The following is a 27942-nucleotide window of genomic DNA, read 5'->3' on the forward strand; positions in this document are numbered from 1 at the left end:
GGGACATTCTCAAAGATAGACCACATGATAGGACACAAACTAAATCTCTACAAGTTCAAGAAGATTGAAATCATATCAAGCATCTTCTCAGATCACAATGGCATGAAACAAGAAATCAATTGCAACAAGAACATGCAAAGACATTTCAACACATGGAGGCTAAATAGCATGTTATTAAACAATGAATGGGTCACCGAGGAGATCAAGGAAGAAATTAAAAACTTCCTGGAAACCGATGAAAATGAACACACAACAACACAAAATCTATGGGATGCACCGAAAGCAGTTCGAGAGGGAAGTTCATAGCACTACAGGCCTACCTCAAAAAACAAGAAAAATTTCTAATTGACTGTCTAACCTCACAATTTAAAGAATTAGAAAGCAAACAAATAGAAAACCCAAGAGCAAGTAGAAGGAAGGAAATAGTAAAGATCAGAGCTGAAATAAATGACATAGAGACCAAAAAAACAATTCAAAGGATCAATGAAACGAAGAGCTGGTTTTCGAAAAGATAAACAAGATTGATGGACCCTTAGCTAGACTCACCAAGAAACAAAGAGAGAGAACCCAAACACAAAATCAGAAATGAAAGAGGAGAAGTAACAACCAACACCACGGAAATACAAAAGATCTTTAACAACTAATATGGACAATTATATGCCAACAAATTCGACAATCTAAGCGAAATGGACAAATTTCTAGAAACACAAAGTCTCCCAAAACTATTCCCAGAAGAGATAGAAAACTTGAACAGACCAATAACAACTAAGGAAATTGAAGAGGTAATCAAGACTCTCCCAGCAAACAAAAGCTCAGGCCCAGATGGCTTCACGGAGGAGTTTTACCGAACATTCAAAAAAGAACTAACACCCATTCTCCGCAAACTCTTTCAAAAAATTCAAGAAGAAGGAAGACTTCCAAACTCATTCTATGAAGCCAGCATAATTCTAATTCCAAAACCAGAAAAAGACACTAAAAAGAAAGAAAACTACAGGCCAATATCCCTGATGAACATAGACGCCAAAATCCTGAACAAAATATTAGCAAATCGGATCCAGAAATACATCAAAAAAATTATTCACCATGACCAAGTGGGATTCATTCCAGGGATGCAAGGCTGGTACAATATTCGCAAATCAATATACATGATACACCACATCAACAAAATGAAGAATAAAAACCACATGATCATATCAATAGATGCTGAAAAAGTATTCGACAAAATCCAGCATCCATTTCTGATAAAAATGCTCAGCAATGTAGGAATAGAGGGATCATATCTCGACATAATAAAGGCCATATATGAAAGACCTACAGCCAACATCATACTCAATGGACAGAAACTAAAAACATTTCCATTAAGGACAGGAACAAGACAGGGATGTCCACTTTTGCCACTCTTATTTAACATTGTACTGGAAGTCTTAGCCACAGCAATCAAACATGAGGAAAAAAATAAAAGGGATCCAAATTGGAAAGGAGGAAACGAAACTGTCATTATTTGCAGATAACATATTATACATAGAAAACCCTAAAGACTCCATCAAAAATCTACTAGACTTAATAAATGAATTTGGCAAAGTAACAGGATACAAAATTAACATCAAGAAATCGACGGCATTGTTGTACACCAATGATGAACTCACAGAAAGAGAAACTGAAAAGACAATCCCATTTACCATCGCACCAAAAAAATTACAATACCTAGGAATAAACTTAACCAAAGAAGTAAAGGACCTATTTGCAGAAAACTACAGGTCATTGAAAAAAGAAATAGAGGAAGATATAAAAAAGTGGAAGCACATACCCTGTTCATGGATTGGAAGAATTAACATCATTAAAATGTCCATACTACCCAAAGCAATCTATAGATTCAATGCAATCCCCATCAAAATACCAATGACATATTTCATAGAACTAGAACAAATACTTCCAAAGTTCATATGGAACCAAAAAAGACCACGAATAGCCACAGCAATCTTGAAAAAAAAAGAACAAAGTAGGTGGGATCACAATACCAGATATCAGGTTATACTACACAGCGACTGTAACCAAAACAGCCTGGTACTGGCACAAGAACAAGCATATAGACCAGTGGAACAGAACTGAAAACCCAGAAATGGACCCAAGGCAATACGCTCAGTTAATATTTGACAAAGGTGGCAAGACCATACAGTGGAGTAAAGACAGCCTCTTTAATAAATGGTGTTGGGAAAATTGGACAGCTACATGCAAAAAAATGAAACTAGACCATCAACTTACACCATACACAAAAATAAACTCAAAATGGATAAAAGATTTAAATGTGACCCGTGAATCCATAAAAATTCTAGAAGAAAATGTAGACAACAAAATTTCGGACATCATGCGGAGCAGAATTTTCACTGATACATCACCTAAGGCAACAGAAATAAAGGAGAAAATGAACACATGGAACTACATCAAACTAAAAAGCTTCTGCACAGCAAAAAAAACAATCATCAAAATGGAAAGGCAACCCACTGTATGGGAGAACATGATTGCCAATGATGTATCAGATAAGGGGTTAATTTCCAATATATATAGAGTGCTCCTACAACTCCACAAAAGGAAGACAAAGAACCCAATTAAAAAATGGGCAGAGGAGCTGAATAGACACCTCTCCAAACAGGACATACAAATGGCCAAAAGACATATGAAGAAATGCTCAACATCACTAATCATCAGAGAGATGCAAATTAAAACAACAATGAGGTATCACCTCACACCTGTCAGAATGGCCGCCATCAACAAATCATCAAACAAGTGTTGGCGAGGGTGTGGAGAAAAGGGGACTCTAATACACTGCTGGTGGGAATGCAGACTGGTGCAGCCGCTATGGAAAACAATATGGTGCTACCTCAAAAAATTAAAAATTGAACTTCCATTCGACCCAGTGATCCCACTGCTGGGAATATACCCTAAGAGCCCGAAACACCAATCAGGAGGAATATATGTACCCCCATGTTCATAGCAGCACTATTTACAATAGCTAAGATCGGGAAACAGCCCAAGTGTCCACCAGTAGACGAATGGATAAAAAAGCTGTGGTACATATACACAATGGAGTACTATGCAGCGGTAAGAAATAAAGATCTCTTATCCTTTGAGATGTCATGGAGGGACCTGGAAAGTATTATCCTAAGTGAAGGAAGCCAAGCAGAAAAAGACAAATACCACATGATCTCACTTATATACGGAATATAATGAACATAACAGTCTTAGGAATACAGTAGACCCAGAAACATGGAAGTAGGGCACAGACTGACATCCCTCAGAAGAGGGGGTAGGGAGGTGGGGGGTGGGAAGAGATAAACCACAGAACTTATATGCATGTATACATGATCAATGGACATGGACAACTAAGCCGGGGATGGGGCGGAGGTGGGGTGGGGTGGGGGGTGCCAATGGGGTAAAAAGGTAAAATATCTTTAACAAAAAAATAAATAAAAATTCATTAAAAAAATAAAAAGAAATACAAAAGATCATAAACAACTACTATGAACAATTATATGGCAACAAATTCGACAATCTACACAAAATGGACAAATTTCTAGAAACACATAATATTCCAAAACTGGACCAGTAAGAGATAGAAAACTTGAATAGACCAATAACAACAGAAGAAATTGAAGATGTAATCAAGACTCTCCCAGCAAACAAAAGACCAGGGCCGGATGGCTTCACGAGGGAGTTTTACCGAATATTCAAATAAGAACTAACACCCATTCTCGTCAAACTATTTCAAAATTTCAAGAAGAAGGAAGACTTCCAAACTAGTTTTATGAAGCCAGCATAATTCTAATTCCAAAACCAGAAAAAGACACTACAAAGAAAGAAAACTACAGATCAATATCCCTGATGAACATAGACGCCAAAATCCTGAACAATATACTAACAAATTGGATCCAGCAATACACCAAAAACTTATCCACCATGACCAAGTGGGATTCATCCCAGAGATGCAAGGCTGGTATAATATTCACAAATCAATAAACGAGATACACCACATAAATAAAATGAAGATTAAAAACCACATGGTCATATCAATAGATGCCTAAAAAGCCTTCAACAAAATCCAGCATCCATTTCTGATAAAAATGCTCAGCAATGTGGGAATAGAGGGATCATATCTAGACCAATGAAGGCCATATATGAAAGACCCACAGCCAACATCATACTCAGTGAGCAAAAACTAAAAGCATTCCCTTAAGAATAGGAACAAGACAGGGATATCCACTTTCGCCACTCTTATTTAACATAGTACTGGAAGTCTTAGCCATAGCAATCAGACATGAAGAAAAAATAAAAGGGATCCAAATTGGAAAGAACAAAGTGAAACTGTCATTATTTGCACATGACATGATACTATACGTAGAAAACCCCAAAGACTCCATCAAAAGTTTACTAGACTTAATCAATGAATTTGGCAAAGTAGCAGGATACAAAATTAATGTCAAGAAATTGATGGCATTCCTATGCACCAATGATGAAATCACAGAAAGAAAAACTAAGAAAACAATCCCATTTACCATTGTGGCAAAAAATTAAGACCTAGGAATTAACTTAACTAAAGAAATAAAGGACCTATTCGCAGAAAACTACAGGTCAGTGAAAAAAGAAATAGAGGAAGATATAAAAAAGTGGAAGCACATACCCTGTTCATGGATCGGGAAAATTAACATCATTAAAATGTCCATATTATCCAAAGCAATCTATAGATTCAACAAAATCCCCATCATAATATGGCATACTTCACAGAATTAGAACAAGTACTTCAAATGTTCATATGCAACCAAAAAAAGACCTCTAATAACTACAGCAATCTTGAAAAAGAAGAACAAAATTGGAGGGATCACATTACCAGATTTCAGGTTATACTACAAAGCCACTGTAATCAAAACAGCCTGGTACTGGCACAAGAACAGGCATATAGACCAGTGGAACAGAACAGAGAACCCAGAAATGGACCCAGAGCAATATGCTCAATTAATATTTGACAAAGGTGGCAAGAGCATGCAGTGGAGTCAGGACAGCCTCTTTAATAAATGGTGCTGGGAAAATTGGATAGCTACATTCAGAAAAATGAAACTAGACCATCAACTTACACCCTACACAAGAATAAACTCAAAATGGATAAAAGAGTTAAATGTGACTCATGAATCCATAAAAATGCTAGAAGAAACTGTAGGCAACAAAATTTCAGACATCATACGCAGCAGAATTTTCACTGACACATCACCTAAGGAGAAAATAACACATGGCACTACATCAAACTCAAAAGCTTCTGCACAGCAAAAGATACAATAATCAAACCAGAAAGGCTACCCACTGTATGGGAGAGCATAATTGCCAATGATATATCAGATAAGGGGTTTATTTCCAATATATATAGAGTGCTCAAGACAAAGAACCCAATTAAAAAATGGGCAGAGGATCTATATAGACACCTCTCCAAACAGGACATACAAATGGCTAAGAGACATATGAAGAAATGCTTCACATCACTAATCATCAGAGAGATGCAAATTAAAACAACAATGAGATATCACCTCACATCTGTCAGAATGGCCGCCATCAACAAATCATCAAACAACAAGTGATGGTGAGGGTGTGGAGAAAAGGGGACTCTAGTGCACTGTTGGTGGGAATGCAGACTGGTGCAGCCACTATGGAAAACAATATTGTATTACCTCAAAAAATTAAAAATTGAACTTCCATTTGACCCAGTGATCCCACTTCTAGGAATATACCCTAAGAAGCCTGAAACACCAATTACAAAGAATATATGTACCCCCATGTTCGTAGCAGCACTATTTACAATAGCTAAGATCTGGAAACATCCCAAGTGTCCATCAGTAGTTGAATGGATAAAAAAGCAGTGGTACATATACACAATAGAGTTCTATACAGCTGTAAGAAATAAAGATCTCTTATCCTTTGAGACGACATGGAGGGACCTGGAAAGTATCATCCTAAGTGAAACAAGCCAAACAGAGAAAGACATGTTTCCTATGATCTCACTTATTTGTGGAATATAATGAACATAACAGTCTGCGGAATGGGGTCGTCCCAGAGACATGGAATTTGGGTACAGTCTGACAATCCCCAGAAGAGGGGATGGTGGGGGAGAGATAAACCACAGAATTTCCATGCATGTATGCATGAACAGTGCATATGGACAACAAACTGTGGACAGGGTAGGGAGGGAGGAGGAGGGGCAATCAGTGGGGGAAAAGGAGAAACATCTGTAACAAAAATTAATAAAAAAAAATAAAGACAGGGTGAGAGAAGATCAGAGATCATGCTTTAAATCTTGGTCAAAACACTAAAAAAAAAAAAAGTCAAGTATCATTTAATTAAGTGTATGTCAGCCTCATTATTCATGGATTCTGTATTTGCAAATTTGCCTACGTGCTAAATTTGTGATTCCCAAATCAATCATCACGACAGGTCATCTGCAGACGTGTGTGTTGATAACCTGAGTCACCCAACGCATGTTCTCTCCCCTGTAGTCAGGGGAGGCTCCGCTCTGCATCCTGTTCCAGCTCTCAGGCTGTAAAGTGTCCTGTGTGATCTGTGAGTGCAGGTATCTCACAGTTCTGTGCTTTTTGCTGATAATTTCACTCTTTAAATCAGTAGTGTAGTTCTGTCTAGTGTGCCTCAATGAAAGAAGGCTGTGTGTGCTTTATGGAGAAAATACATGTGAGATAAGCTTCATTCAGGTGTGAGTTATAGTGCTCTTTTTTTTTTTTTTTTTAATTCTTCTTTTTTGTTGTTGTTGCTTTTTAAAATCTTTATTGTTGAATGTATTACAGATGTTCCTAATTTTTTTCCCCATTGACCCTCTCGTCCCCACTCCTGTCCCCCTCCCACCTTTTCCCACACTATTGTCTGTGTCCATTTATTATGCATATAAGTTCTTTGGTTTATTTCTTACCACCCCGCAACCCCTTTCCCTTTGAGGTTTGTCAGTCTAGCAATGAATTTGTACATCTTAATCCCTTTACCTTTTTCACCCATTCCCTCAACCACCCTCCCATCTGGTAACCAACAAAATGTTCTCTGTATCTATGAGAATGTTTCTGCTCTGCCTGTTCATTTTGATTGTAGATTCCATTGTCGATAGATATGTATTCATTGCCATTTGGTTTGTTCATATATTTTATCTTTTTCTTCAAAATGACCCTCATCATTTCATATAATAATGGTTTGGTGGTGATAAACTCCTTTAACTTTTTCTTGTCTGGGAAACTCTTTATATGGCCATCGATTCTAAATGACAGCTTTGCAGGATAGAGTAATCTTGGTTGTAGGTTCTTGATTTTCATCACTCTGAATATTTCTTGCCATGCCCTTCTGGCCTGCAAAGTTTCTTTTGAGAAATCAGCTGACAGTCTTATGGGAACTCCCTTGTAGGTTACTAACTGCTTTTCTCTTGCTGCTTTTAAGATTCTCTCTGTGTCTTGAACCTTTTGCATTTTGATGATGATGTGTCTTGGTGTGGGCCTCTGGGGGTTCATCTTGTTTGGGACTCTCTGTGCTTCCTGGACTTGTATGTCTGTTTCCTTCACCAAGTTAGGAAAGTTTTCTGCCATTATTGTTTCAAACAGGTTTTCAATTTCTTGTTCTCTCTCTTCTCCTTCTGGCACCCCCAAGATGCAAATGTTGGCACGCTTGAAGTTGTCTCAGAGGCTCCTTTTTTTTGGATTCTATTTTCTTTTTGCTGTTCTGATTGGGTGTTTTTTGCTTCCTTATATTTCAATTCAATGGTTTGCTTCTTAGATTTACGTACTCTACTATTGAATCTGTGTAAATTATTCTTTATTTCAGTTAATGCCTCCTTCATTTCTGACTGTGCATCCATCCTTTCTGACTGGTCCTTTTTTATGCTCTTGAGGCCCTCACTAAGTTCATTGAGCATCCTTATAAGCAGTATTTTGAACTCAGCATCTGTTAAGCTGCTTATCTCCATTTCGCTTAGTTCTTTTCTTGGGGTTTTGTTCTGTTCTTTCATTTGGAACCTGTTTCTTTTTCTCCTCATTTTGGCTGCCTCCCTATGTTTGTTTCTGTGTATTATTTAACGAGAGGTATGGCGCTATCTGAGACCAGATGCTGCTTGTTTGAAAGAATTTAGGAAAAACTGAAGCAGGATCCAAGACAGGCCAATCCTATGGTTAAGCAAGTGGCAACAGCTTGGGTGGGCCTGAAAGCTGGGTGGGGTGGGGCCTCAGGGAATTACCAGGTCGGGGCTACCAGTGTGAGCCAGGTTGCTGGAGTACCAGATATGGCGGCTGTCTGCCGCCCCCGGGAAGGGCTCACCAAAGGAACAAAGGCCTCTGACAACATGTTTGTCCTGGAGAAAGCCCCCTCTCCAGCCCTCGCTCCAGTGCCAAACAGCCCAGTTCTTCCCTGTATGTTTCTGGTGTCCCTCTAGCTGCCTCCCCTCAAAGCTTAGAGGGAGTGAGTCCAATAAGTCCGTGTGCAGGCCCTTTAAGAGGAGCTGCCTGGGGCTCCAGCTGCGTCAGCCTCCCTGAGCCTCAGTTCTCACTGGTTTTTCTAGTCAGAAGTAATGGGGATTCTCTTCCTGGCACTGGAACCCTTAGCGGGGCACCTGGTGTGGGACGGGGACCTCTCAGTTCTCAGGGAGGACCTTCCCAGCCAGGTATCCTCCTGATTTTATCCACCACACGTGGGTGTGGGACCAGCCATGTCCGCCTCCAACCCTCGTACCAGTCTCGATGCAGCTGCTGCTTTAATTCCGTAGTTGTAGGACTTCCATTCAGCTTGATTTCAGGCGGTTTTGAATGATGGTTGTTCTGTAGTTTAGTTGTAACTTTGATGTGGTTGTGGGAGGACGCGATACCTCTTCACCTACACCACCATCTTGACCGGAAGTCAGTTATAGTGCTCTTGGCCATGAATTCAATATTAATGAATCAACTGTGTATTAAATAAGGTGTGTTTAAGCAGAAACACATGTGCTATGTGTTTGTCAGTTGCCAAAAAGGTTGTGACCGGAGGCTTGTGGGAACCTAACCTTATTTTCCCCAGGAATGAGGGTCCAGTGTTCACTAATTCAGTGTTTGTAGTAACTTTACAAAACGTTACTACCATAAATAATGAGAATTGCCTGTATATACGGAGGGTGGTAAAAGTAGGTTTACAGTTGTGAGTACACAAATTACAGTTTATTTTGGTGTTACTATTTATCAATTGCATTTTTCATGAATAGCTATAAACGTACTTTTGCCCACTTCTGTATTTATTAAATGGCTACCGAGTGCCCAGCAGCATGCTAAAAGCTGTGAAAGATGAAAAAAAACCCTATATTTACATGTAAAAAGGGTCCCCACGCTGTGGCATAGATCAGTGTACTTACAGGTTAGCACATAGGAAAACTTGGGATGGTTAAAGGCAGGGAAGGGCTAGCAACACTGATGTGTCCAGGCAGGGGCTCAAAGTGGACACTGTGACCAAATGTGGATACTCTCATTGAAAGGAAAAGCAGTCACAAGAACCTAGAAAACACTGCCAAGAAGTTTGAAGCCCACTCTAGTTCCTAAGGCTCAAAAAGTAACAGATGGTCTCCAGAAGAAATGTGGACATAAATAACAGTCTGACAGCACAAGGTGTGAGGAGGGAAGAAATACTGTCCCAGGAGGATGAGTCTCTGAACACATGATGACAGGATGAGGGGGAGGTGCTGTAGAGCAAAGCATCTAGATTAGCTGTGTGTTCAGAAGGAAGCTTTACATTCCTCTCTTTGGGTGTGAACACCTGATGCATGGAAGTTTTGGCACGATTCATCTCTAAACCTGCCAGAAGGCAGCAGGCAGACTAAAAGACTTCTCAAGGTCCTTTTAATTGTGAGGGTGATTTGCATCTCAAAAAGGTTTTTGGCTTTTTTTTTTTTTTTTTAATGCTTTCATACCTGTTATCTAAGCACGAGAAGTGGTTTAATAGAGTGGAAAATGCACTTGTCTACAACTCAGGGAGCCCATGATTTGATCCTGGGAATTCCACAAACCTGGTCCTTGACTCAGGGATAGCCAGTTAACATGCCCATTTAATATCTTGCATTTATTCATCTATAAAACCAGAAGGTTAGATTACAGTGCTTGACATATACAGAGTACTTAATAAATGCTTTGTTTTGAAATTCCATTCTATAGAGTAGTGAAGATGGTATAACCAGCCAAATTCCTACTTTATAGAGGGGAAACTGACATAGCTAATAGGGATGGAAAAACAGGCTCTCTACCACTGGACTGTAGTTTTCTGGGCTTGAATTTCTGAATTCCCTTTGAAAACTTTTTTACTAGAATACACTGTCAGTGAGGGATTAGTAAAAGTCATTAAAAATGATGATGGCTTATTATGTAGGAGGTCAAAACCACTACGGTGGAATTCAAGAAACATTATGCCATTGTTTACACAAATTCCAAGAAAATCGCATCTCTTTTTAGGTGAGAAAAAAATGTGCTTATGATCAGCTTCCTTTATACATACCAATAACATACTTCTGCAATGAAGAAATTAAACAATCAGACATTTTACTATTCATTTGAAAAACTTTTTTTTTTGCAAAACTTGCACATTTTTTATTCTACCAATTTTCTAATTTGTATACTCATTTATTTCTTTATTCTTTAATCTTTATTGTTGAATGTTGCTATTATTATTATTGTTATTATTATTTTGTGGTACATGCCCCTGGCGGGAACTGAACCCGGGATTCTCTGGTCCACACTCAACCGCTCAACCGCTGAGCCAAACTGGCCAGGGCTAATCTTTATTGTTGAATGTGAAATGTATTACAGATGTTCCACATTTTTCCCCCATTGACCCCCTCCTCCCCACTCCTGCCCCCTCCCGCCTTTTCCCACACTATTGTCTGTGTCCATTGATTATGCATATAAGTTCTTTGGTTTATTTCTTCCTACCCCCCCAACCCCTTTCCCTTTGTGGTTTGTCAGTCTAGCAATGAATTTGTACTTCTTAATCTCTTTACCTTTTTCACCATTCCCCCAACCCCCTCCCAAATGGCAACCAACAAAATCTTCTCTGTATCTATGAGAATGTTTCTGTTCTGCCTGTTCATTTTGTTTGTAGATTCCATTGTTGATAGATATGTATTCATTGCCATTTGGTTTGTTCATATATTTTATCTTTTTCTTCAAAAAGACCCTTCATCATTTCATATAATAACGGTTTGGTGGTGATGAACTCCATTAACTTTTTCTTGTCTGGGAAACTTTTTATATGGCCATCGATTCTAAATGACAGCTTTGAAGGATAGAGTAATCTTGGCTGTAGGTTCTTGCTTTTCATCACTCTGAATATTTCTTGCCATGCCCTTCTGGTCTGCAAAGTTTCTTTTGAGAAAATCAGCTGACAGCCTTATGGGAACTGCCTTGTAGGTAACTAGCTGCCTTTCTCTTGCTGCTTTTAAGATTCTCTCTTTGTCTTGAACCTTTTGCATTTTGATGATGATGTGTCTTGGTGTGGGCCTCTTGGGGTTCATCTTGGTTGGGACTCTGTGCTTCCTGGACTTGTATGTCTGTTTCCTTCACCAAGTTAGGAAAGTTTTCTGCCATTATTGTTTCAAACAGGTTTTCGATTTCTTGTTCTCTCTCTTCTCCTTCTGGCACCCCCAAGATGCGAATGTTGGCACTCTTGAAGTTGTCCCAGAGGCTCCTTACACTATCCTCATTTTTTTTTGGATTCTTTTTTCTTTTTGCTGTTCTGATTGGGCATTTTTTGCTTCCTTATATTCCAAATCGATGGTTTGCTCCTTGGATTTACGTACTCTATTATTGAAGCTGTGTAAATTATTCTTTATTTCAGTTAATGCCTCCTTCAATTCTAACTGTGCATCCATGATTTCTATTGGTCCTTTTTTATGCTCTTGAGGCCTTCCCTAAGTTCACTGAGGTTCTCACTAAGTTCATTGAGCATCCTTATAAGTAGTATTTTGAACTCAGCATCTGTTAGGTTGCTTATCTCCATTTCGCTTAGTTCTTTTCTTGGGGTTTTGTTCTGTTCTTTCATTTTGGTCCTGTTTCTTTGTCTCCTCATTTTGGCTTCTTCCCTGTGTTTGTTTCAGTGTATTACTTAACGAGAGGTATGGGGCTAGCTGAGACCAGATGCTGCTTGTTTGAAAGAATTTAGGAAAAACTGAAGCAGGATCCAAGACAGGCCAATCCTATGGTTAAGCAAGTTGCAACAGCTTGGGTGGGCTTGAAAGATGGGTGGGGGTGGGGGTGGGGGTGGGGCGGGGTCTCAGGGAGTCACCAGGGCGGGGCTACCAGTGTGAGCCAGGTTGCTGGAGTCCCAGATATGGCGGCTGTCTGCTGCCCCAGGGAAGGGCTCACCAAAGAAACAAAGGCCTCTGACAGCACGTTTGTCCCCGAGGAAGCCCCCTCTTCAGCCCTCACTCCAGTGCCAAACAGCTCAGTTCTTCCCTGTATGACTCTGGTGCCCCTTGAGCTGCCTCCCCTCCAAGCTTAGAGGGAGAGAGTCCGATAAGTCTGTGCGCGGGCCCTTTAAGGAGCTGCCTGGGGCTCCAGCAGCATCAGCTTCCCTGAGCCTCAGTTCCCGCTGGTTTTTCCAGTCAGAAGTTATGAGGATTCTTTTCCTGGCACTGGAACCCTGAGCGGGGCACCTGGTGTGGGACGGGGACCCCTCAGTCCTCAGGAAGGACCTTCCTAGCTGAGGTATCCTCCTGATTTTTATCTGCCACACTTGGGTGTGGGACCAGCCTGGCGGACCGCAGCCCCTTGCGCCTCCGCCCCTCCTACCAGTCTGGATGTGGCTGCTGCTTTAATTCCGTAGTCGTATGACCTCCATTCAGTTTGATTTCAGGCAGTTTTGAATGACGGTTGTTCTGCAGTTTAGTTGTAACTTTGATGTGGTTGTGGGAGCATGCGATACTGCATTTACCTACGCCGCCATCTTGACCGGAAGTTTGTATACTCATTTAAATCACTTTGAAAATGTAGTTGTTTTTTGGGGGGTTGACTAGTTACCAATGTTGTTTATATTTTAAATATTTAGTTAACAATTTTTTAAAGCATATAATATCTTCAATGGAAACTTATATGTAAAGTAATAATATTAATAGTAAACTGCTTGAGCTAATATCTATCTCTTCTACTCTTAAATATAGAAATTTAGTGACAAAATTCTTCTGCCCTGTCATTCTATGTCTGACAAAATATTACTAGAAAAGCTGCATCATAAATTTTCTACTTTAAATTTAAAAAATACTAAACAAACGTAGTAAGATAAAATAGACAAATACCTTTGGAGGAGTCTCAGATCCTGGATACTCTCTCTGATCTAGTTTCTTCCAGCGATCCATTAGTTTGGTTACCATAGGTGTATTAAAATCTACCAACTGGAATCCAGTAACGTTGGCTCCACCATGTATAAACCTCTCAAGAGAGATATCCTTGAATCCCTGTAAAAACCAATATGACAGTTTGTTAAGTTTAGCTTCTTATTATACATTTCACCTCTTCATGGTGACATAAATTAGTAACCAATATGTATATATAACTACAGTACTAATAAAGCAATGACTAGAAACAGGTGGACGATCCAATAATGTCAAGTTAGCTAGTAAATTCTGTCTGTGCAGGAACCAGGGAGAAGAGGAAGACGCTGCTGCCTATCCAACTGACTGCATCTCAACCATGTTTTTGGAAACTACTGTGTTCTTTTTAAAGTAACAAAGGAGGTTGCTTACTAGCCAATACATGCACGCTGCTGTATGGCAACTCTGCAGAGTTGCTGTGGGAGGCACCAGGAGTGTGTATTCATAGCTAATATTGACGCTGGGCTTATTATGTATCAGGCACTTTGCTAAGCACATTTCAGAAATTATCTAGATTAGCTTTCATAGCAAGGTTATAAGGTAGATTCTGTTATGAATTTTATTTTATAAATAAGGAAACTGAGGCTCAGTGGGTTACAGCAAAACTATTTAAGCTCACCCGGCAAATATATATGAGAGCCAAGATGACTCTTGAGTTTGCCTTTTTAATTCCATGCTCCTGTGTATTCGTATACATATATGTGTGCTTTTAATTTTGGTGTTTATCATGATGTCCCCAGGAGAGGCAAGGTGATGACACTGCAGCAAACAGCCCGGGCTCTCACTACCACCTCAGAACATTCCCACGTGTGCAACAGGAACGAGAATGCCAGAGTACTTGCACATCTGGGGTGAACTCAATAAATAATGGCTATAATTAATTAATTCATTCAAATATATATTTCATGCCTATTACGTGCCAACTAATTTGATAGCTCATCAGTAACATTCTCATTTCACGGGGAAAGAAACTAGATACCAGAAAGCAAATCCATGTTTTTGAAATGAGGGAAAACACTGTCCATCAGTCTCTAGCTAGTAAAATGTCAGTTGAACATTTGTTTGTCTCTACCAGAATACAGGGCAGACCTACAGGCAAGCAAATAATTTCAGCTTTCTAAAAGCCACAGTGATCACTATTGCATTAGTTGCTAATTGCTGACATTTTTATTTTCTTTCAGCAGGGGCTACAGTAGAAGGCTGCCAACCTTTCTTTCACACATTTTCCCACAGCTGCAAGACAGGCAAAGCTGCAGTCCCCAGAAAAATCATCGGATGTACAGTCTGATAACTAATAATCCACATTTCTCTAATTCCATTCTGCTGCTATGCTGAAGGGAAAAGAAAAAAAATATTGCCACATCTGATTATAAACTTCTTCCAGGTATGAGCTAAATGCTCATACTGCTAAATGGTCATACTGCTAAATGGAGCTAAATGGTGGCTGGCTAAGTTAATTTGAGCTATGTCTGTTTGAGTACAGGCATTAGTTTTCATTTCCTCCATTTAAAAATAATTTTACACAGGAAATTGATAGGATCTAGACTGTGAAGCAGTTTTCTTGGAAACAGTTATTTCAGTGGTCATTTGTATTTCAATTTTTACCAGGAGAATATTGTGGAACTGAAAGTTCTGGGTAACATTGTAATAAAATTGTAATTCTGGCCCTGGCCGGTTTGGCTCAGTGGTTAATGTGTCGGCCCATGGACCGGAAGGTCGCAGGATTTGATTCTGGTCAAAGACACATACCAGGGTTGTCGGTTCAATTCCTGTCCCTGTTGAGGTGAACTTGGGTGGCAATCAATCCACATGTCTCTCTCACATCAATGTTTCTCTCTCTCTCTCTCTTTCCTTCCTTGTCTCCCTTCTACTCTCTAAAAATCAATGGAAAAAAGATCCTCCTGTGAGGATCAACAACAGCAACAAATTGCAATTCTGCATTGGGGGAGGTTAAATAACTAAGCAAATAATGCCCCCTATGGTAGCTAGAGGGCAGGGGAGAGGCTTCCTAGGTGTTGACGTGGGTTATTTAACGAAGCTTGCATGTCACAATGCTTAGTGACTTCCTACAGAAAGATCATCTTTCAACCTGGTTTTCCTTTTAATTTCCATTTACAGTCCATATACCCTCTGAGGGAAATTAATAAATTATAGACCTTCAGATAATCTGATGACTATTGATATAAATCTATGTAGGTCCACCACATCACACGTATTTAATAAATGTTCATCCTTTAAGTTTTGTCTAATTCAGAAAACATCCGTGCTGTTTGCATTTCAGGCTCACTGGTATCTAATCACTGGGATAGCTCTGGTACAGTTATTGGAGGAACATCAAGTTGAATGAGAGACATTCCCTCTTAATATCGCTTAAAATTCAAGTTGTTAAGAACTTGATTAAAGTAGGCATTTTGTTTTTGTTGTTGTTAATCCTCACCTGAGGATATTTTTTTCAACTGATTTTCAGAGAGAGTAGAGGAAAGGAGGAAAGGGGAGAGAGAAAAACAGAAAAACACAGGGAGAGAGGAACATCAATATGAGAGAGACACATCAATTGGTTGCCTCCCACAAGTGCCCTGATGGGGGCGAGGACCGAACCTACAACCCAGGTATGTGCCCTTGACTGGGAATCAAACCTGTGACGCTTTGACCCTTCGGTGTATGGCTGATGCTCTAGTTCCTGAGCCACACCAACCAGGGCTAAAGTATGCTTTTTTTCTTTTTTTAAATGATAAAAGTAAATAGATGGTGGAATCACACATAGTCAATTAAGGAAAATTGAAAAATATAGGAAACACAAAGAAAAAAAGTAAAACAATGTCTCCAAATTCATGGACTCTTGACTGGGTTCATTGAATTTGAGTAAAAATATGTTAGACTACAAATATTGGGAACTGAGTTCTAGTCCCAATTCTGACACTAACTATTCATTTAAGCATTTCCTATACCACCCTGAAGGAACATCTGACATTATAAAGTTATCTATCCATTGTTGAAAATTGGGTATAGAAGTTTCCTACTATGTATTGTTGTCTTTTTCTGTTTTTAGATCTGTTAATATTTGCTTTATATTTTTAGATGCTCTAATGCTGGGTATATATTTACAAATGTTATATTCTATTGATGAATTGACCCCTTTTATCATTATAAATGACCTTCTTTGTTTCTTGTTAGTTTTGGTTTAAAGCCAGTTTTTTCTGATGTAAGTATAGATTCTCCTTTTCTCAGTTTCCATTTGCATGGACTGTTTTTCCCTCTCCTTCACTTTCAGTCTAAGTGTGCCACTGCATCTGAAATAGTCTTTTGTATGCAGCGAAGTTAGGTTTTCTTTATTTTATCTATTCAGCCACTCTGGTTTTTATTTTTATTTTATTTTATTTTTTAATTTATTTTTGTTACAGCTGTTTCTCCCTTTTCCCCCCATTGACAGCCTCCTCTCCACCCCCCCCATATAGGTCCTGTGGTTTATCCTTTCCCTCCCCCCACTTTTGAGGTTTGTCAGTCTGTACCCTACTTTTATGACTCTGGGTCTATTTTGTTCATTAGCTTGTTTAGTTCATTATATTCCAGAAATAAGTGAGATCATGTAATATTTGTCTTTCTCTGCTTGGCTTGTTTCGCTTAAAATAATACTTTCCAGGTCCCTCCATGTTGTCTCAAAGGATAATAGATCTTTCCTTCTTATAGCTGCGTAGTACTCCATTGTGTATATGTACCACAGCTTTTTTAGCCACTCGTCTACTGATGCACACTTGGTATTCAGCCACTCTGGTTTTTAACTGAAAAATGCAATCCATTTACATCTAAAGTTATTGGTAAAGATGAACCTGCTACTGACATTTTGTGAAATTTTTTCCAGCTGATTCTTTTGTGATGTGATGATTTTATGTAGCAATGTTTTGATTCCTTTGACTTCAAAAAACATTTTGTTTTTTGTTTCTGCTATAGGTTTTTGCTTTGTGGTTACCATGAGGTTTACATAAAACATCTTATAGTTATAACAGTTTAATTTAGGCTTGTAACAACTAAACTTTGAACACAACAAAAAAACTACAATTTTAAACTTCTACATTTTATGTTTTTGCCAATACAATTTACATTGTTTTATATTGTATATTCATTTAGAAATTAATGTAGTTATTATTCTTTTTAATGCTTTGTCTTTTAACATTTATGTTATAATTAGAAGTGATTTACTCACCACCATTACAATATTGGAGTGTTCTGAATTTGTCTATATATTTACCTTTGCCAGGGGTTTTGTTTACTTTCATGTTAGTAATTTGTGTCCTTTAATTTCAGCTTGAAATGTTAACATTTCTTGTAAGGCCACTCATGTTCAACAACTTTTTCAGCTCATGTTAGTCTGGAAAATGATCTCGCTCAATTCTGAATGACAAGTATGTCAGATAAAGTATTCTTGGTTGGCAGTTTTTTCTCTATTAGCACTTTGAACATATCACCCCACTTTCTTTTCACAAAATTTCTGCTGAAAAATATCCTGAGAGTCTTGTAGTTGTACATAACACATTGCTTTACTTTTGCATACTTTAAGATTCTCTTTGTTTTTAATTGTATTTAATTATAATGTGTCTCAGAGTGTGTCTCTTTAGATTCAGCTTATTTGGTATTTTTTGGACTTCTTGGAACTGGATGTGTGTTTCTTTCCCCAGTTTAGAAAAATATTCAAGTATTATTTCTTTGATCAGGCTTTCTAATCCTTTACTTCTCTATTCTCCTTCTGGGAACACTACAATGCATATATTAATTTATTTGATGGTGTATCATAAGTCCCTTAAGTGATCATTACTCTTTTTCATTCTGTTTTCTTTTTGCTTATCTGATTGAATTCCACAGTCCCAACTTCAGATTAGCTGTTCTTTTCTTCCCTTTAATCTAGTCTGCTGTTGAACCCTATATTAAAGTTTCAGTTCAGTTATTGTATTCTTCAGCTTTGTGATTTCTGTTTGGTACCTTTCTACAGTTTGTTTCTTTGTTGAAATTCTCATTTTGATTTTATATTGCTTTTCTGACCTCAGGAAGCATTTTTTTATGACTAATTTTTTTGAACTCTCTTCTGGATAAACAAGTGTGGACTACACTCCTGGTCATCTTTAAACCTGTGTGATTGCTTAAGCTGCCTTCTTTGTTCTTAGTGGCTTCTAGTAGTTGAGGGTGTGCCAAGGCCTGTCAGTGTCCCAAAGGAGAGGACCACAGTAAGCACCTAGACACAGGTGATTATAAGCCGGACCATCCGGCAGCAGTTTGTAAAGTATTAAGTCAAACCCATTTAAGGAAAGATTGGGAGATGGGCATTTTGCCTGTTTCCTCTACACTGAGCCCTGGGGGAATAGCTTTGGCAAGTACTCTCAAGCACTACCTGTTATGAACTGCTTCACTGTTTGCTACAGTCCTGTGGGTCTTGTGAATGCAAGCTCAGTTGGCTATCAGATTCAGCTGTCCTTGGGGCAGCATAAGCAGAATGTGGGGTTCCAGGCATGCATACTATCTCCTTCTAGAGATAAGTTGGCAACCTGGTTTTACAGTTAGAGGAAGCTGAAGAAAAAAAAGTGGCATAAATGCTCACCAGCTCTCCCAGGCTCCATGGAGGATTACAGCCAGCCCTTACATGTGTGAAGCTAGACATCTGAAGATGTACTCTCAGACAGCAGGTTATAAAGTATATAGTCAATCCTCTTCCAGGAAAAGACTGAGAGATGGGCACTTTTGCCTTCTCCCTCTGTGCTGGTGCCTATTGAGATGGTCACACTGAGTGCTTGTGCGCCCATTAGGAATGGCTTATTTTCTATAGTCTGTGGATCTTGTGGATGCATATCCCACTGGCTTTCAGAGGCAGATATTTTTTTGGTGGGGTTTGTCCTTGAGTGGCAGGGGTAGTAAATTTGTGGTCCAAATCTTTGATCCTCTTGGAGAATCTGGGAGCTGGGGATTATTTCCCAGTTGTATGACACTGCCCCAGGGATAGTTTTTATGGAGAAAATGTGCCTCAGCCTTTCCTACCCATTTTGACGTGGATATTTTCTTAGCTGCCTGATCTGTAGGAGTCACTTAGCTACTCTCTGGATTTCTCTTGGAGGAGCTGCTCTGTGTGTGCTTATGTGGGATGAAGGATGTTCAGAAGCTTCCTAAGTCTTCATCTTGATTCCTCCAACTAAATCAGTCTTGATGAGCCCTGCCTGGCTTTGCTCGGTGATTAGATCATTGGCCCTCAGACTGAAAAGTCATGGGTTCGATTCCAGTCAAGGGCATATACCTCAGTTACAGTTCAGTCCCTGGCCCTGGTCGGGGCCCATGGGAGGCTACCAATCAATGTATCTCTGTCACCTCAATGTTTCTCTCTTTCTCTCTCTCCCTCCCACTCTGTCTAAAAATAAATAGAAAAATGTCCTTGGGGGAGGATTAAAAAAACCAAACAAATAAATAAATCAGTCTTGATGAGTTGGTTAAGTAACAGCCCCATTAATTGAATATTGTAATTTAATTGTAAGTTATAAATGAAATTCTTTTCACTTCACTTTCAGAACTTTTAGTGTATAGAAACACATAGATTTTTTAGCATATTGACCTTATATTTTGCAATCCAGCTAAACCCATTTATTAGTTCTCATAGGTTTTTTTTTTAGATTTCTTAGGGTTGTCTCTATATAAAACCTTTTTCTCAAACCAGATGCCTTTTATTTATTTTTCTTGCTTACTATCCCTTGCTTGAACATTCAGTATAATGTTCAATAAAAATGATGAAAGGGACATCCTTGTCTTATTCATGATCTTAGGGGAAAATCACTGTCTTTCAACACTAAGTATAATATTAATATAATCTTTCTTTTGGTACAGAATTGACTTCACTTTTGGGAATCTTATGCACATAGTTCTCAAGAGATAGCTATTGATTGGCCCAGTGGAACAAGTCACTCTGCTTTTGAAAGTCAGTTTTTTAGGGATAAATGAATAAGTCAATAGAATCCATATTAATAAACTATATTATAATGTAGATAGGCATGAATAGTCATGTGTAACAATAATATCAACTACGTATGGTAAAAGCTTAGTTACTTTTAGTGAAAGTAATACAAGCAAAATCTTTTTCTACTTCATATGCTGTTAGTCATTATACAGAGAACTTAATATTGCTACCATTTAGTAGGGCTGTTTAAGACAGGTTGTGATACCCATTAGCATGTTATAACTGTTAATTCTTTGCATTTTGTGTTGGTGTGTCAATGTTAGAGATCCATTTCTGGCATGACAATGTATAACACGTCAACTTTCTATTTCTGAATTCCATTGTTTGGAAAGAACAGATGTCAAAACCCTCTATTTGCTAGATCTTTTTGTACAATGTCATTGGGAATGCAAAAATTTCAAACATAATATTTTTTTTGTCTTACAGTGATTAATATCAGAATATACTTGTTTTAAGATTTATATAGATTTGAATTTTTATAAAATATATTGGAACATCCAGACTACGAACCTTCTAAAAATAATGGAAAACGTAAGTCAAAATTTCTCAATATTTTCATGCTAATCCCTTCAGTAGCACACTTATACTTTATTCAAGAAACACAATACAAGAAAAGTTTATAGTCTATTGCTGCATTTTAATGTTTCAACTCCATAGTTCACTAAAGACTGAACATTTCTGTCTTGATAGGTAATGACCATAGTGGATAAATCTCAATCTCTTTGTAGCCTTAGTTATTTTCCTTTCTTCATGGACAAGGTCTTCACCAAAGAAATATGTGGTGGGAAAAGAAAAAGAAAAAAACATTCTGAACTTCTCTAAGATATACCACTTTTGAAATCAAGCCCTTGGGGCAGATGGTACTTTAATAAAGCAAAGAAAATTGCCCTCTGCTTGGCTAGTTTACCCCCTATAGGCAGAGTTAACAAGAAATACCTAGTGAGCCTTGCCAAGAATTTAAAAAAGACTTGCCTTAGGCCTTTAAGGATTTTATACGAATGCCTGTATTTAGTCCAGTAACCAACTATATTTAATAGGTGAAAAGCTGACATAATTTTTAAAAATTTGAATTACAATAAAAAACTTTCTTCAATAGCCATTTCAATCTTGTTTTTCTTAAAATTAGAGGACATGGGTCACCACTTTCTATCATTCTTGTAATACCCCTAAGTATTGGAAATCTTTATTCACAAAGTGGCACATTTATCATTATACAGAGAAAAGGCCATTATTTAATTTACCAAGTGATATCATAGCAAAGCAGACACTGTAATTAGTTTTAAAGGTTATTTTGGTAGATATTAAATGCATCTGCATCAAATATATTGAATTCTACATTACAAATAGAATAATCATTGGAATAAAAATATTATCCTGTATTATAAAAAGCTTAGTAAGTATACAGTAGGAATGCTTTAACTGGTAAGAATGATTAGTAAGTAATATAGTGTAGTCATTTATTGGAACATTGTTTTAGGCACAGCTGAAATAATCTGGAATGCTTGAGAAATTCTTATGATAAAGAGAAAATAAATATTTCTTACCAAGTTTGCGATGATATAATGGTAGCCTTTAACATGCTTTCCAACACTCACAATCTGTGAAGATATAAGGAAATAAGAGAAACCAATTTAACTTTACTGAATTATTATATTAGTAAAAGTAGAATTTTAACTTTTTAAGCAAAAATTCCTTATAGAAACTGATGAGAAAATGACATTGTTTTTATTATAAAAATGAATTATCCAAATTAAAAAAATTCATAAGCCACATTCAAAATTAAGTGGTTAAAGTAAAAAAAAAAACAAAAAAAACCACAACAACTCTAATTTAAATCACACTATAAGCCTGGCTGGTGTGGCTCAGTGGAATGAACATTGTCCCATGGACTGAGAGGTCCCAGTTTGATTCCCAGTCAGGGCACATGGCTGATTTGCGGGCTCGATCCCCAGTGGGGGATGTGTAGGAGGTGGACAATCAATGTATCGCTCTCACATTGATGTTTCTCTCTCTTTCTCCTTTCCTCTCGCTCTAAAAATTAAAAAAGATAAATAAACAAACTCAGAATCAGCCTTTAAAAAAAAATCCAGAACTTAAGAATTGTGCTGGGAAACAGTTTTGCATGCGTGGCCATCGATGAAATGGAATCTCTGCTCATCTCACCTTTTCTTTCTGATTACATCTAAAACCTTCTCTTTGTCTTTAAGTTTCTATATTTTCATTACAATGAGTTTGAACTTTTACTTTTTAATTTTTGCCTATATTGCTCAGGAATTGTTATGCTTCCTTACTATGAGGATTGTGCTTCAACAGTTCTGGGAAATTCTCAACCACTATCCCTTAGAATCCCTTCCAAGATGTCTTTGTGTTGGTTTGTAACAGATACTGCAATGTTGGTATTATGGGCCTAGGCCACTTTATAATAAGTTATCTATTTCCAGATTCCCAGATCACAGTGTGTGCATAAATTCAAAATACAATCTGTCTAAAGAAGGCTGTGATGACAAATTCTTATAGAAGACATCTCCCTCATCTCACTAAACCCAGGACAAGACAGAAAACACTTAGTTGACTCCTTGTATAGGTAACAGATTTTCTTCTGTTCTTTTGGTGCTACCCTTCAATAGTCTGGCTTAATATGAAATCTAAGACATAGTTTATTGCCTTGACAAAGTCCAAAGTTCTTGTTCTTGGGTGAGCATTGCATTTCCAGTCTGCTACCCAATCTGGCAACTTTCTTTGGTGCAGTCGTCCTTTACTCTTGGCCTCTGAAGTTTTTTTTTTTTTACTTTCTTGGCAACTCAGCTACACATTTATAATGCTTTACATAGCATTTTTACATGCGTTGTATTGCCAGATCTATCTTGTCCACAATTTATCTAAAACAAATTTCTCTTGACAATCTCACCATAGAGATAAAGGTAAAGAAAGTTTAGTAAAGTGAAGAAGCAGGAGGCCAAGAAGGTGGTAAAGCCCCTGTTCGAGAAAAGGCCCAAGAACTTTGGCATTGGACAGGACAGCCAGCCCAAAAGGGACCTCACCCGCTTTGTCAAATGGCCCCGCTACATTCGGCTGCAGCGGCAAAGGGCTATTCTCTATAAGCGTCTGAAAGTGCCTCCTGCCATTAACCAGTTCACCCAGGCCTTGGACCGCCAGACAGCCACTCAACTGCTTAAGCTGGCCCACAAGTACAGGCCAGAGACAAGCAGGAGAAGAAGCAGAGGCTGTTGGTCTGGGCTGAGAAGAAGGCTGCCGGCAAAGGGGATGTGCCCACCAAGAGGCCACCTGTCCTTCGAGCGGGTGTTAACACTGTCACCACCCTGGTGGAGAACAAGAAGGCCCAGCTGGTGGTGATTGCACATGACGTGGATCCCATAGAGCTGGTTGTCTTCCTGCCTGCCCTGTGCTGTAAGATGGGAGTTCCCTACTGCATCTTCAAGGGGAAGGCCAGGCTGGGGCGTCTAGTCCACAGGAAGACCTGCACCACTGTGGCCTTCGCACAGGTTAACTTGGAAGACAAAGGAGCTCTGGCTAAGCTGGTGGAAGCTATCCGAACCAATTACAACGACAGATACAACGAGATCCGCCACCACTGGGGAGGCAACATCTTGGGTCCCAAGTCAGTGGCTCACATTGCCAAGATGGAAAAGGCCAAGGCCAAAGAACTGGCCACTAAGCTGGGCTAAATGTGCACTGTCGAGTTTTCTGTACATAAAAGGAATAAAAATCCTCCTTCAAATAAAAAAAGAAAGTTCAGTAAAGAAACCTTAATTAGTCATCATAATGGGTAACCCAAACTTGAGTGATTTGCCATGGGTTGAGTACCCTGAAGCTCTCTTTATTTTGGGGGCATCTCAGGTACAGCTTGCGCAAAAACAATTATCAAGGAACACAATGGTTGGTACTCAGTTGGGAAACTGTGTACTATTATTTAGTTTACTAGAGATTCCTACTATTTAACCTAGCAGGGATTATTGCCACTGGGCAATCCATTATTTATCTCTTAACTCATTCACCATCAGTCTCTGTTGTGACTATTGAAGACTTTTTTGCATTCTCTTTAAGCCTCCACACTCATCCTGTCTCTTGTCTCTCAACACCCTCAGTTGTGGTTTCTGTGTGGCCTCAGCTAATAACCTCTGCTTTCTTTTAAATTCATTTTAAAGTGTAACACTTATAAATGTTAAAAAGATGTGAAACCAGTGGAAATTCTGCACTGGGTGTCTTTGTAAAGAAATCATTGTCAGTTCTAGATTACCTGGCAAAGAACTATAATAAACTAAAGGTTATGTAATACATTTTCAAAGGGTGAGGATTTACAGAAAACACAAAGAACAGAAAGTGACAAAAATCCTGGCAGCAAAGGCCTTGCAGAGTTTGATATGCATCAACATTCTGGGAAATGAGGGCCTCAGGGAGCATTGATCTGCAGATTGATTTACCTGGATGGTGAAGGTAGAAAGAATACCATTTCTGCTGAGCCAAATCCTGGCTGGAACAAAACAAATGTGCTGCACACATTACTGCAAAGGCCTCCTGGCTTTGAACACTCATCACCCTGACCTGGGGTGGCCATAGTTTAAGGCAAGATCTTGGTCCCTCTGCCAAGTATCCACCACTTGATGAAAGTTTCTTTGTGAAAAAAATTCAATTTATACTCCATAGTAAAGAATCTTATATCCAGAGTGTCGTTTATTCAATGAAAAAAAAAAATGATTGTGTAAAATTGACAATGTCATGGGTGTTGTTTTAGATCTTTCATCATCTCAACCAAAGGAAGACTACCTTATATAGAAAAAAATCTGAGCGACTTGAACTTGGATGTAGACCAAACTTTGTGTTTCTGTATATCTGATTTTACTCTTTATTGAAGAGAGAGGAAAAAAATAGCTTGAGGTGAATGATGTGAATATAAAATAGCACTTCCTTCATTCACATAATTTGGCCGAATTATCATGGGAAAACAATAGCTAGGGTGAGGACTTGGCTGTAATAATTAATTATGGCTGCCCGGCCAGTTTGGCTCAGAGGTAGAGCGTTGGCCCATAGACCAATGAGTCCCAGATTTGATTCTGGTCAAGGGCATGTACCTTGGTTTTGGTGCATCCTGGGCTGTGGTCAGGGTCGTGTGGGAGGCAACCAGTTGATGTGTCTCTCTCACATCATTGTTTCTCTCTCTCCCCTGCTCTCTCCCTCCCACTCTGAAGATAAGTAGAAAAATATCTTTGGATTAGGATTAAAAAATTTTATTATGGCATTTCATAAAGATAAAATATGTAGGAGAAGAAAATCTGCATTTTTTATTCTTTATTTTCTTAAAAGAAATGAGATGAAACTATACAAAGAATAATGATTGAGTGTCTGGTGTAGATTTCTAAAGAATGGGTTAAGAAGAACATACAAGCTACATCAATCATGCACTTTCAAAGAAACCCATCTTTACAAGAATAAAACACTTAAGAAAAGTGATTAATTGATTCCTCTAATTACTTTTTCTTGTTTGTGTTTTAAAAAATAAACAGTTGTTTAGAATTATCCATGGTGTTGATCAAATGATTCAGTTCTAAAATCAGGTTTATGTATATTAATAAAGTAAATGCCAGATGGCATTACTGCAGTTGTTTTATTAACAAATTATGGCATAATCAAGTTTTATGAATGGGACTGGAACGTCTAAATCTTTATTTATTTATTAAAATTAGAAAAAAATGAATCGAGGACATTTTTTTATCTTAACTCCATCTTTAAATAAAGGCTGTTTAGTACATGTCTCAGGAATAAGTTTAGGGTTAAGAGATTCAAGGATTATAAAGATAAGTAAGTCAGTACTGCTGTTACAAGGATGTTTATTATGACTGCAATATGGTGTAGGTTTTAAGGAGCCGTGGTCTCATTTGATTGGGACAACAAAGTAGTTTTTAAGAGAGAATAGATCCTACTAAATATTGATTGGATGAATAAAGACGTTAATGAGAATATAAATGTCACAAACAGTATATTAAGATCAATTTGAGACTACCAAATGAATAAAGTTTGGTCTTCAATCCACAATCCAATTTTATGTTAATCCTTTATGTATCAAGGTTCATACAGTACTCGGGGGGTCTTTTGAGATAAGAGCTGATATGTATTACCTGAAACTATTCTTACGAAGCTGCGATTGTTATATTGAGTACTGTCTTCAAGCTCAAGACCTGCAATAACACACTTGAATATGAGAATGAATGATTTTGGTCTCCTTTTTAATTAGATTTTATGTCAGCTGGAACTTCCTCTCCCAGTTATCACATTCCCTAGAATTCAGTACAACCTCTTTGGTTGACATGACATCTGTAAATACCAGAAATTTAGTGTAACGAGGGCAGTTACTCTCACTAACCCTTTTCTTCTATAGAAATGTCGAACTCGCAAATGTCCCCTGAATGCTGATTTTAAAGATGCTTCAAAATATTTTCTTATAGGTAAACACGAAGCCTCAGTTTGTTTAGTTAGTTTTTCTTCAGTTCTATAAAAAGAAACATAACACAAGGGGTTTTTGCAAACAAGCTGCAGATTTAAACTACAATCTCCTAAAATAACAGTGTGGGGTTGGGGGCTTGGAAGACGGATGTTTTTAAACCTTGTGTTAAGCACTCTCAACTCTGTGTTAATGCATTCTAGGAATCCTGGGGGGCGGAGGAACCTGGCCCGACCAGGTGTGTTGTTGGGCACTTCATTTGCATGTGAAAAAGGGTTTGTTATCTTTTGGCTTCAAGGTCTCTTCCCCTAAAAAGCAAGAGACGAAGCAAGGGTGTATGCAGTAATGCCATCTCAAGGAAGTAATTTACTTAAATCCACTTGTAACCTGGGGGTACCAGCCTGCAAATAAATGGGACTGCGTCCAGAGATCTGGAGCATTTGCTACCTTGCAAATCTCCCCCTCACTCCAAGTACCGTGTGCTTGTAGTTTCATTGCGTTGCACTGATCCGGCAGACCGAGAGATGGCACAGAGGAATCTTTAGTGTGGAGCCTGTGATGCACAGATCGGGAGAGGAAAATGAAGAGCCCAAACGGAACAGGACTAAGGCTGTTTCAGTGTGAGAAGAGATTTGGGGAGAAGATAGGGGATGAGAATTCTCATCAAATATTTTAGGAGAAAGAAGTACACACGTGCACACATACGTATGTATATGTATTTTTCATTTTCTTTTATACTTGGAGACGTTAGAAATTATAAAAGCTTCTAATTAGGACAAACTCTTTTTTTAGGGGAAGAGGAGGGGAAGAAAGTTGCCTATAGGGAATGGCTGCCTCTCAGAGGAGTGATCTGTCTTTCACTGGAAGTTCCCAGCAGAAGCTGACTCGGTTCTTTGGGCTCTAGAATCACATACAGACTTAATGGTGCTTTATGCCTGTTGCCAGTCATTGTAATAGACACTGCTGATGCCCCACCATGCTTTTCCTTTGACCAGGCCAATGCATACTTGCTCACAATTTGTAATTGCCGGCACCTGAATTTCCTGCACTCAGGTTCTTCTCTAATCTCTAGAGCCTACTTTGCCCTTGGGGGTGAGGTAG

At 38.5% G+C, this 27942-nt stretch overlaps 2 protein-coding genes across 3 annotated transcripts in view; one reads left to right on the forward strand and one right to left on the reverse strand.

Moving 5' to 3' along the window:
* GRIA4 (glutamate ionotropic receptor AMPA type subunit 4) overlaps positions 1-27942 on the reverse strand; it is a 451879-nt gene that overhangs the window by 88939 nt on the left and 334998 nt on the right. For both annotated transcript variants that reach the window (XM_036259442.1, XM_036259443.1), the window contains exons 5-6: positions 21929-21982; positions 13325-13483 (exon numbers count right to left, since the gene is read on the reverse strand). In XM_036259442.1, coding sequence (XP_036115335.1) covers positions 13325-13483; positions 21929-21982 — 213 coding nt within the window. The remainder of the gene's footprint in view (positions 1-13324; positions 13484-21928; positions 21983-27942) is intronic.
* On the forward strand, positions 22742-24070 carry LOC118629085 (60S ribosomal protein L7a-like). Its single transcript, XM_036260234.1, is given in 3 exon segments — positions 22742-22776; positions 23312-23583; positions 23586-24070. Coding segments are annotated over 3 exon segments (792 nt in total).

The sequence above is a fragment of the Molossus molossus genome, unplaced genomic scaffold (assembly GCF_014108415.1).
Source record: "Molossus molossus isolate mMolMol1 unplaced genomic scaffold, mMolMol1.p scaffold_m16_p_13, whole genome shotgun sequence".
In the NCBI taxonomy this organism is placed as follows: domain Eukaryota; kingdom Metazoa; phylum Chordata; class Mammalia; order Chiroptera; family Molossidae; genus Molossus; species Molossus molossus.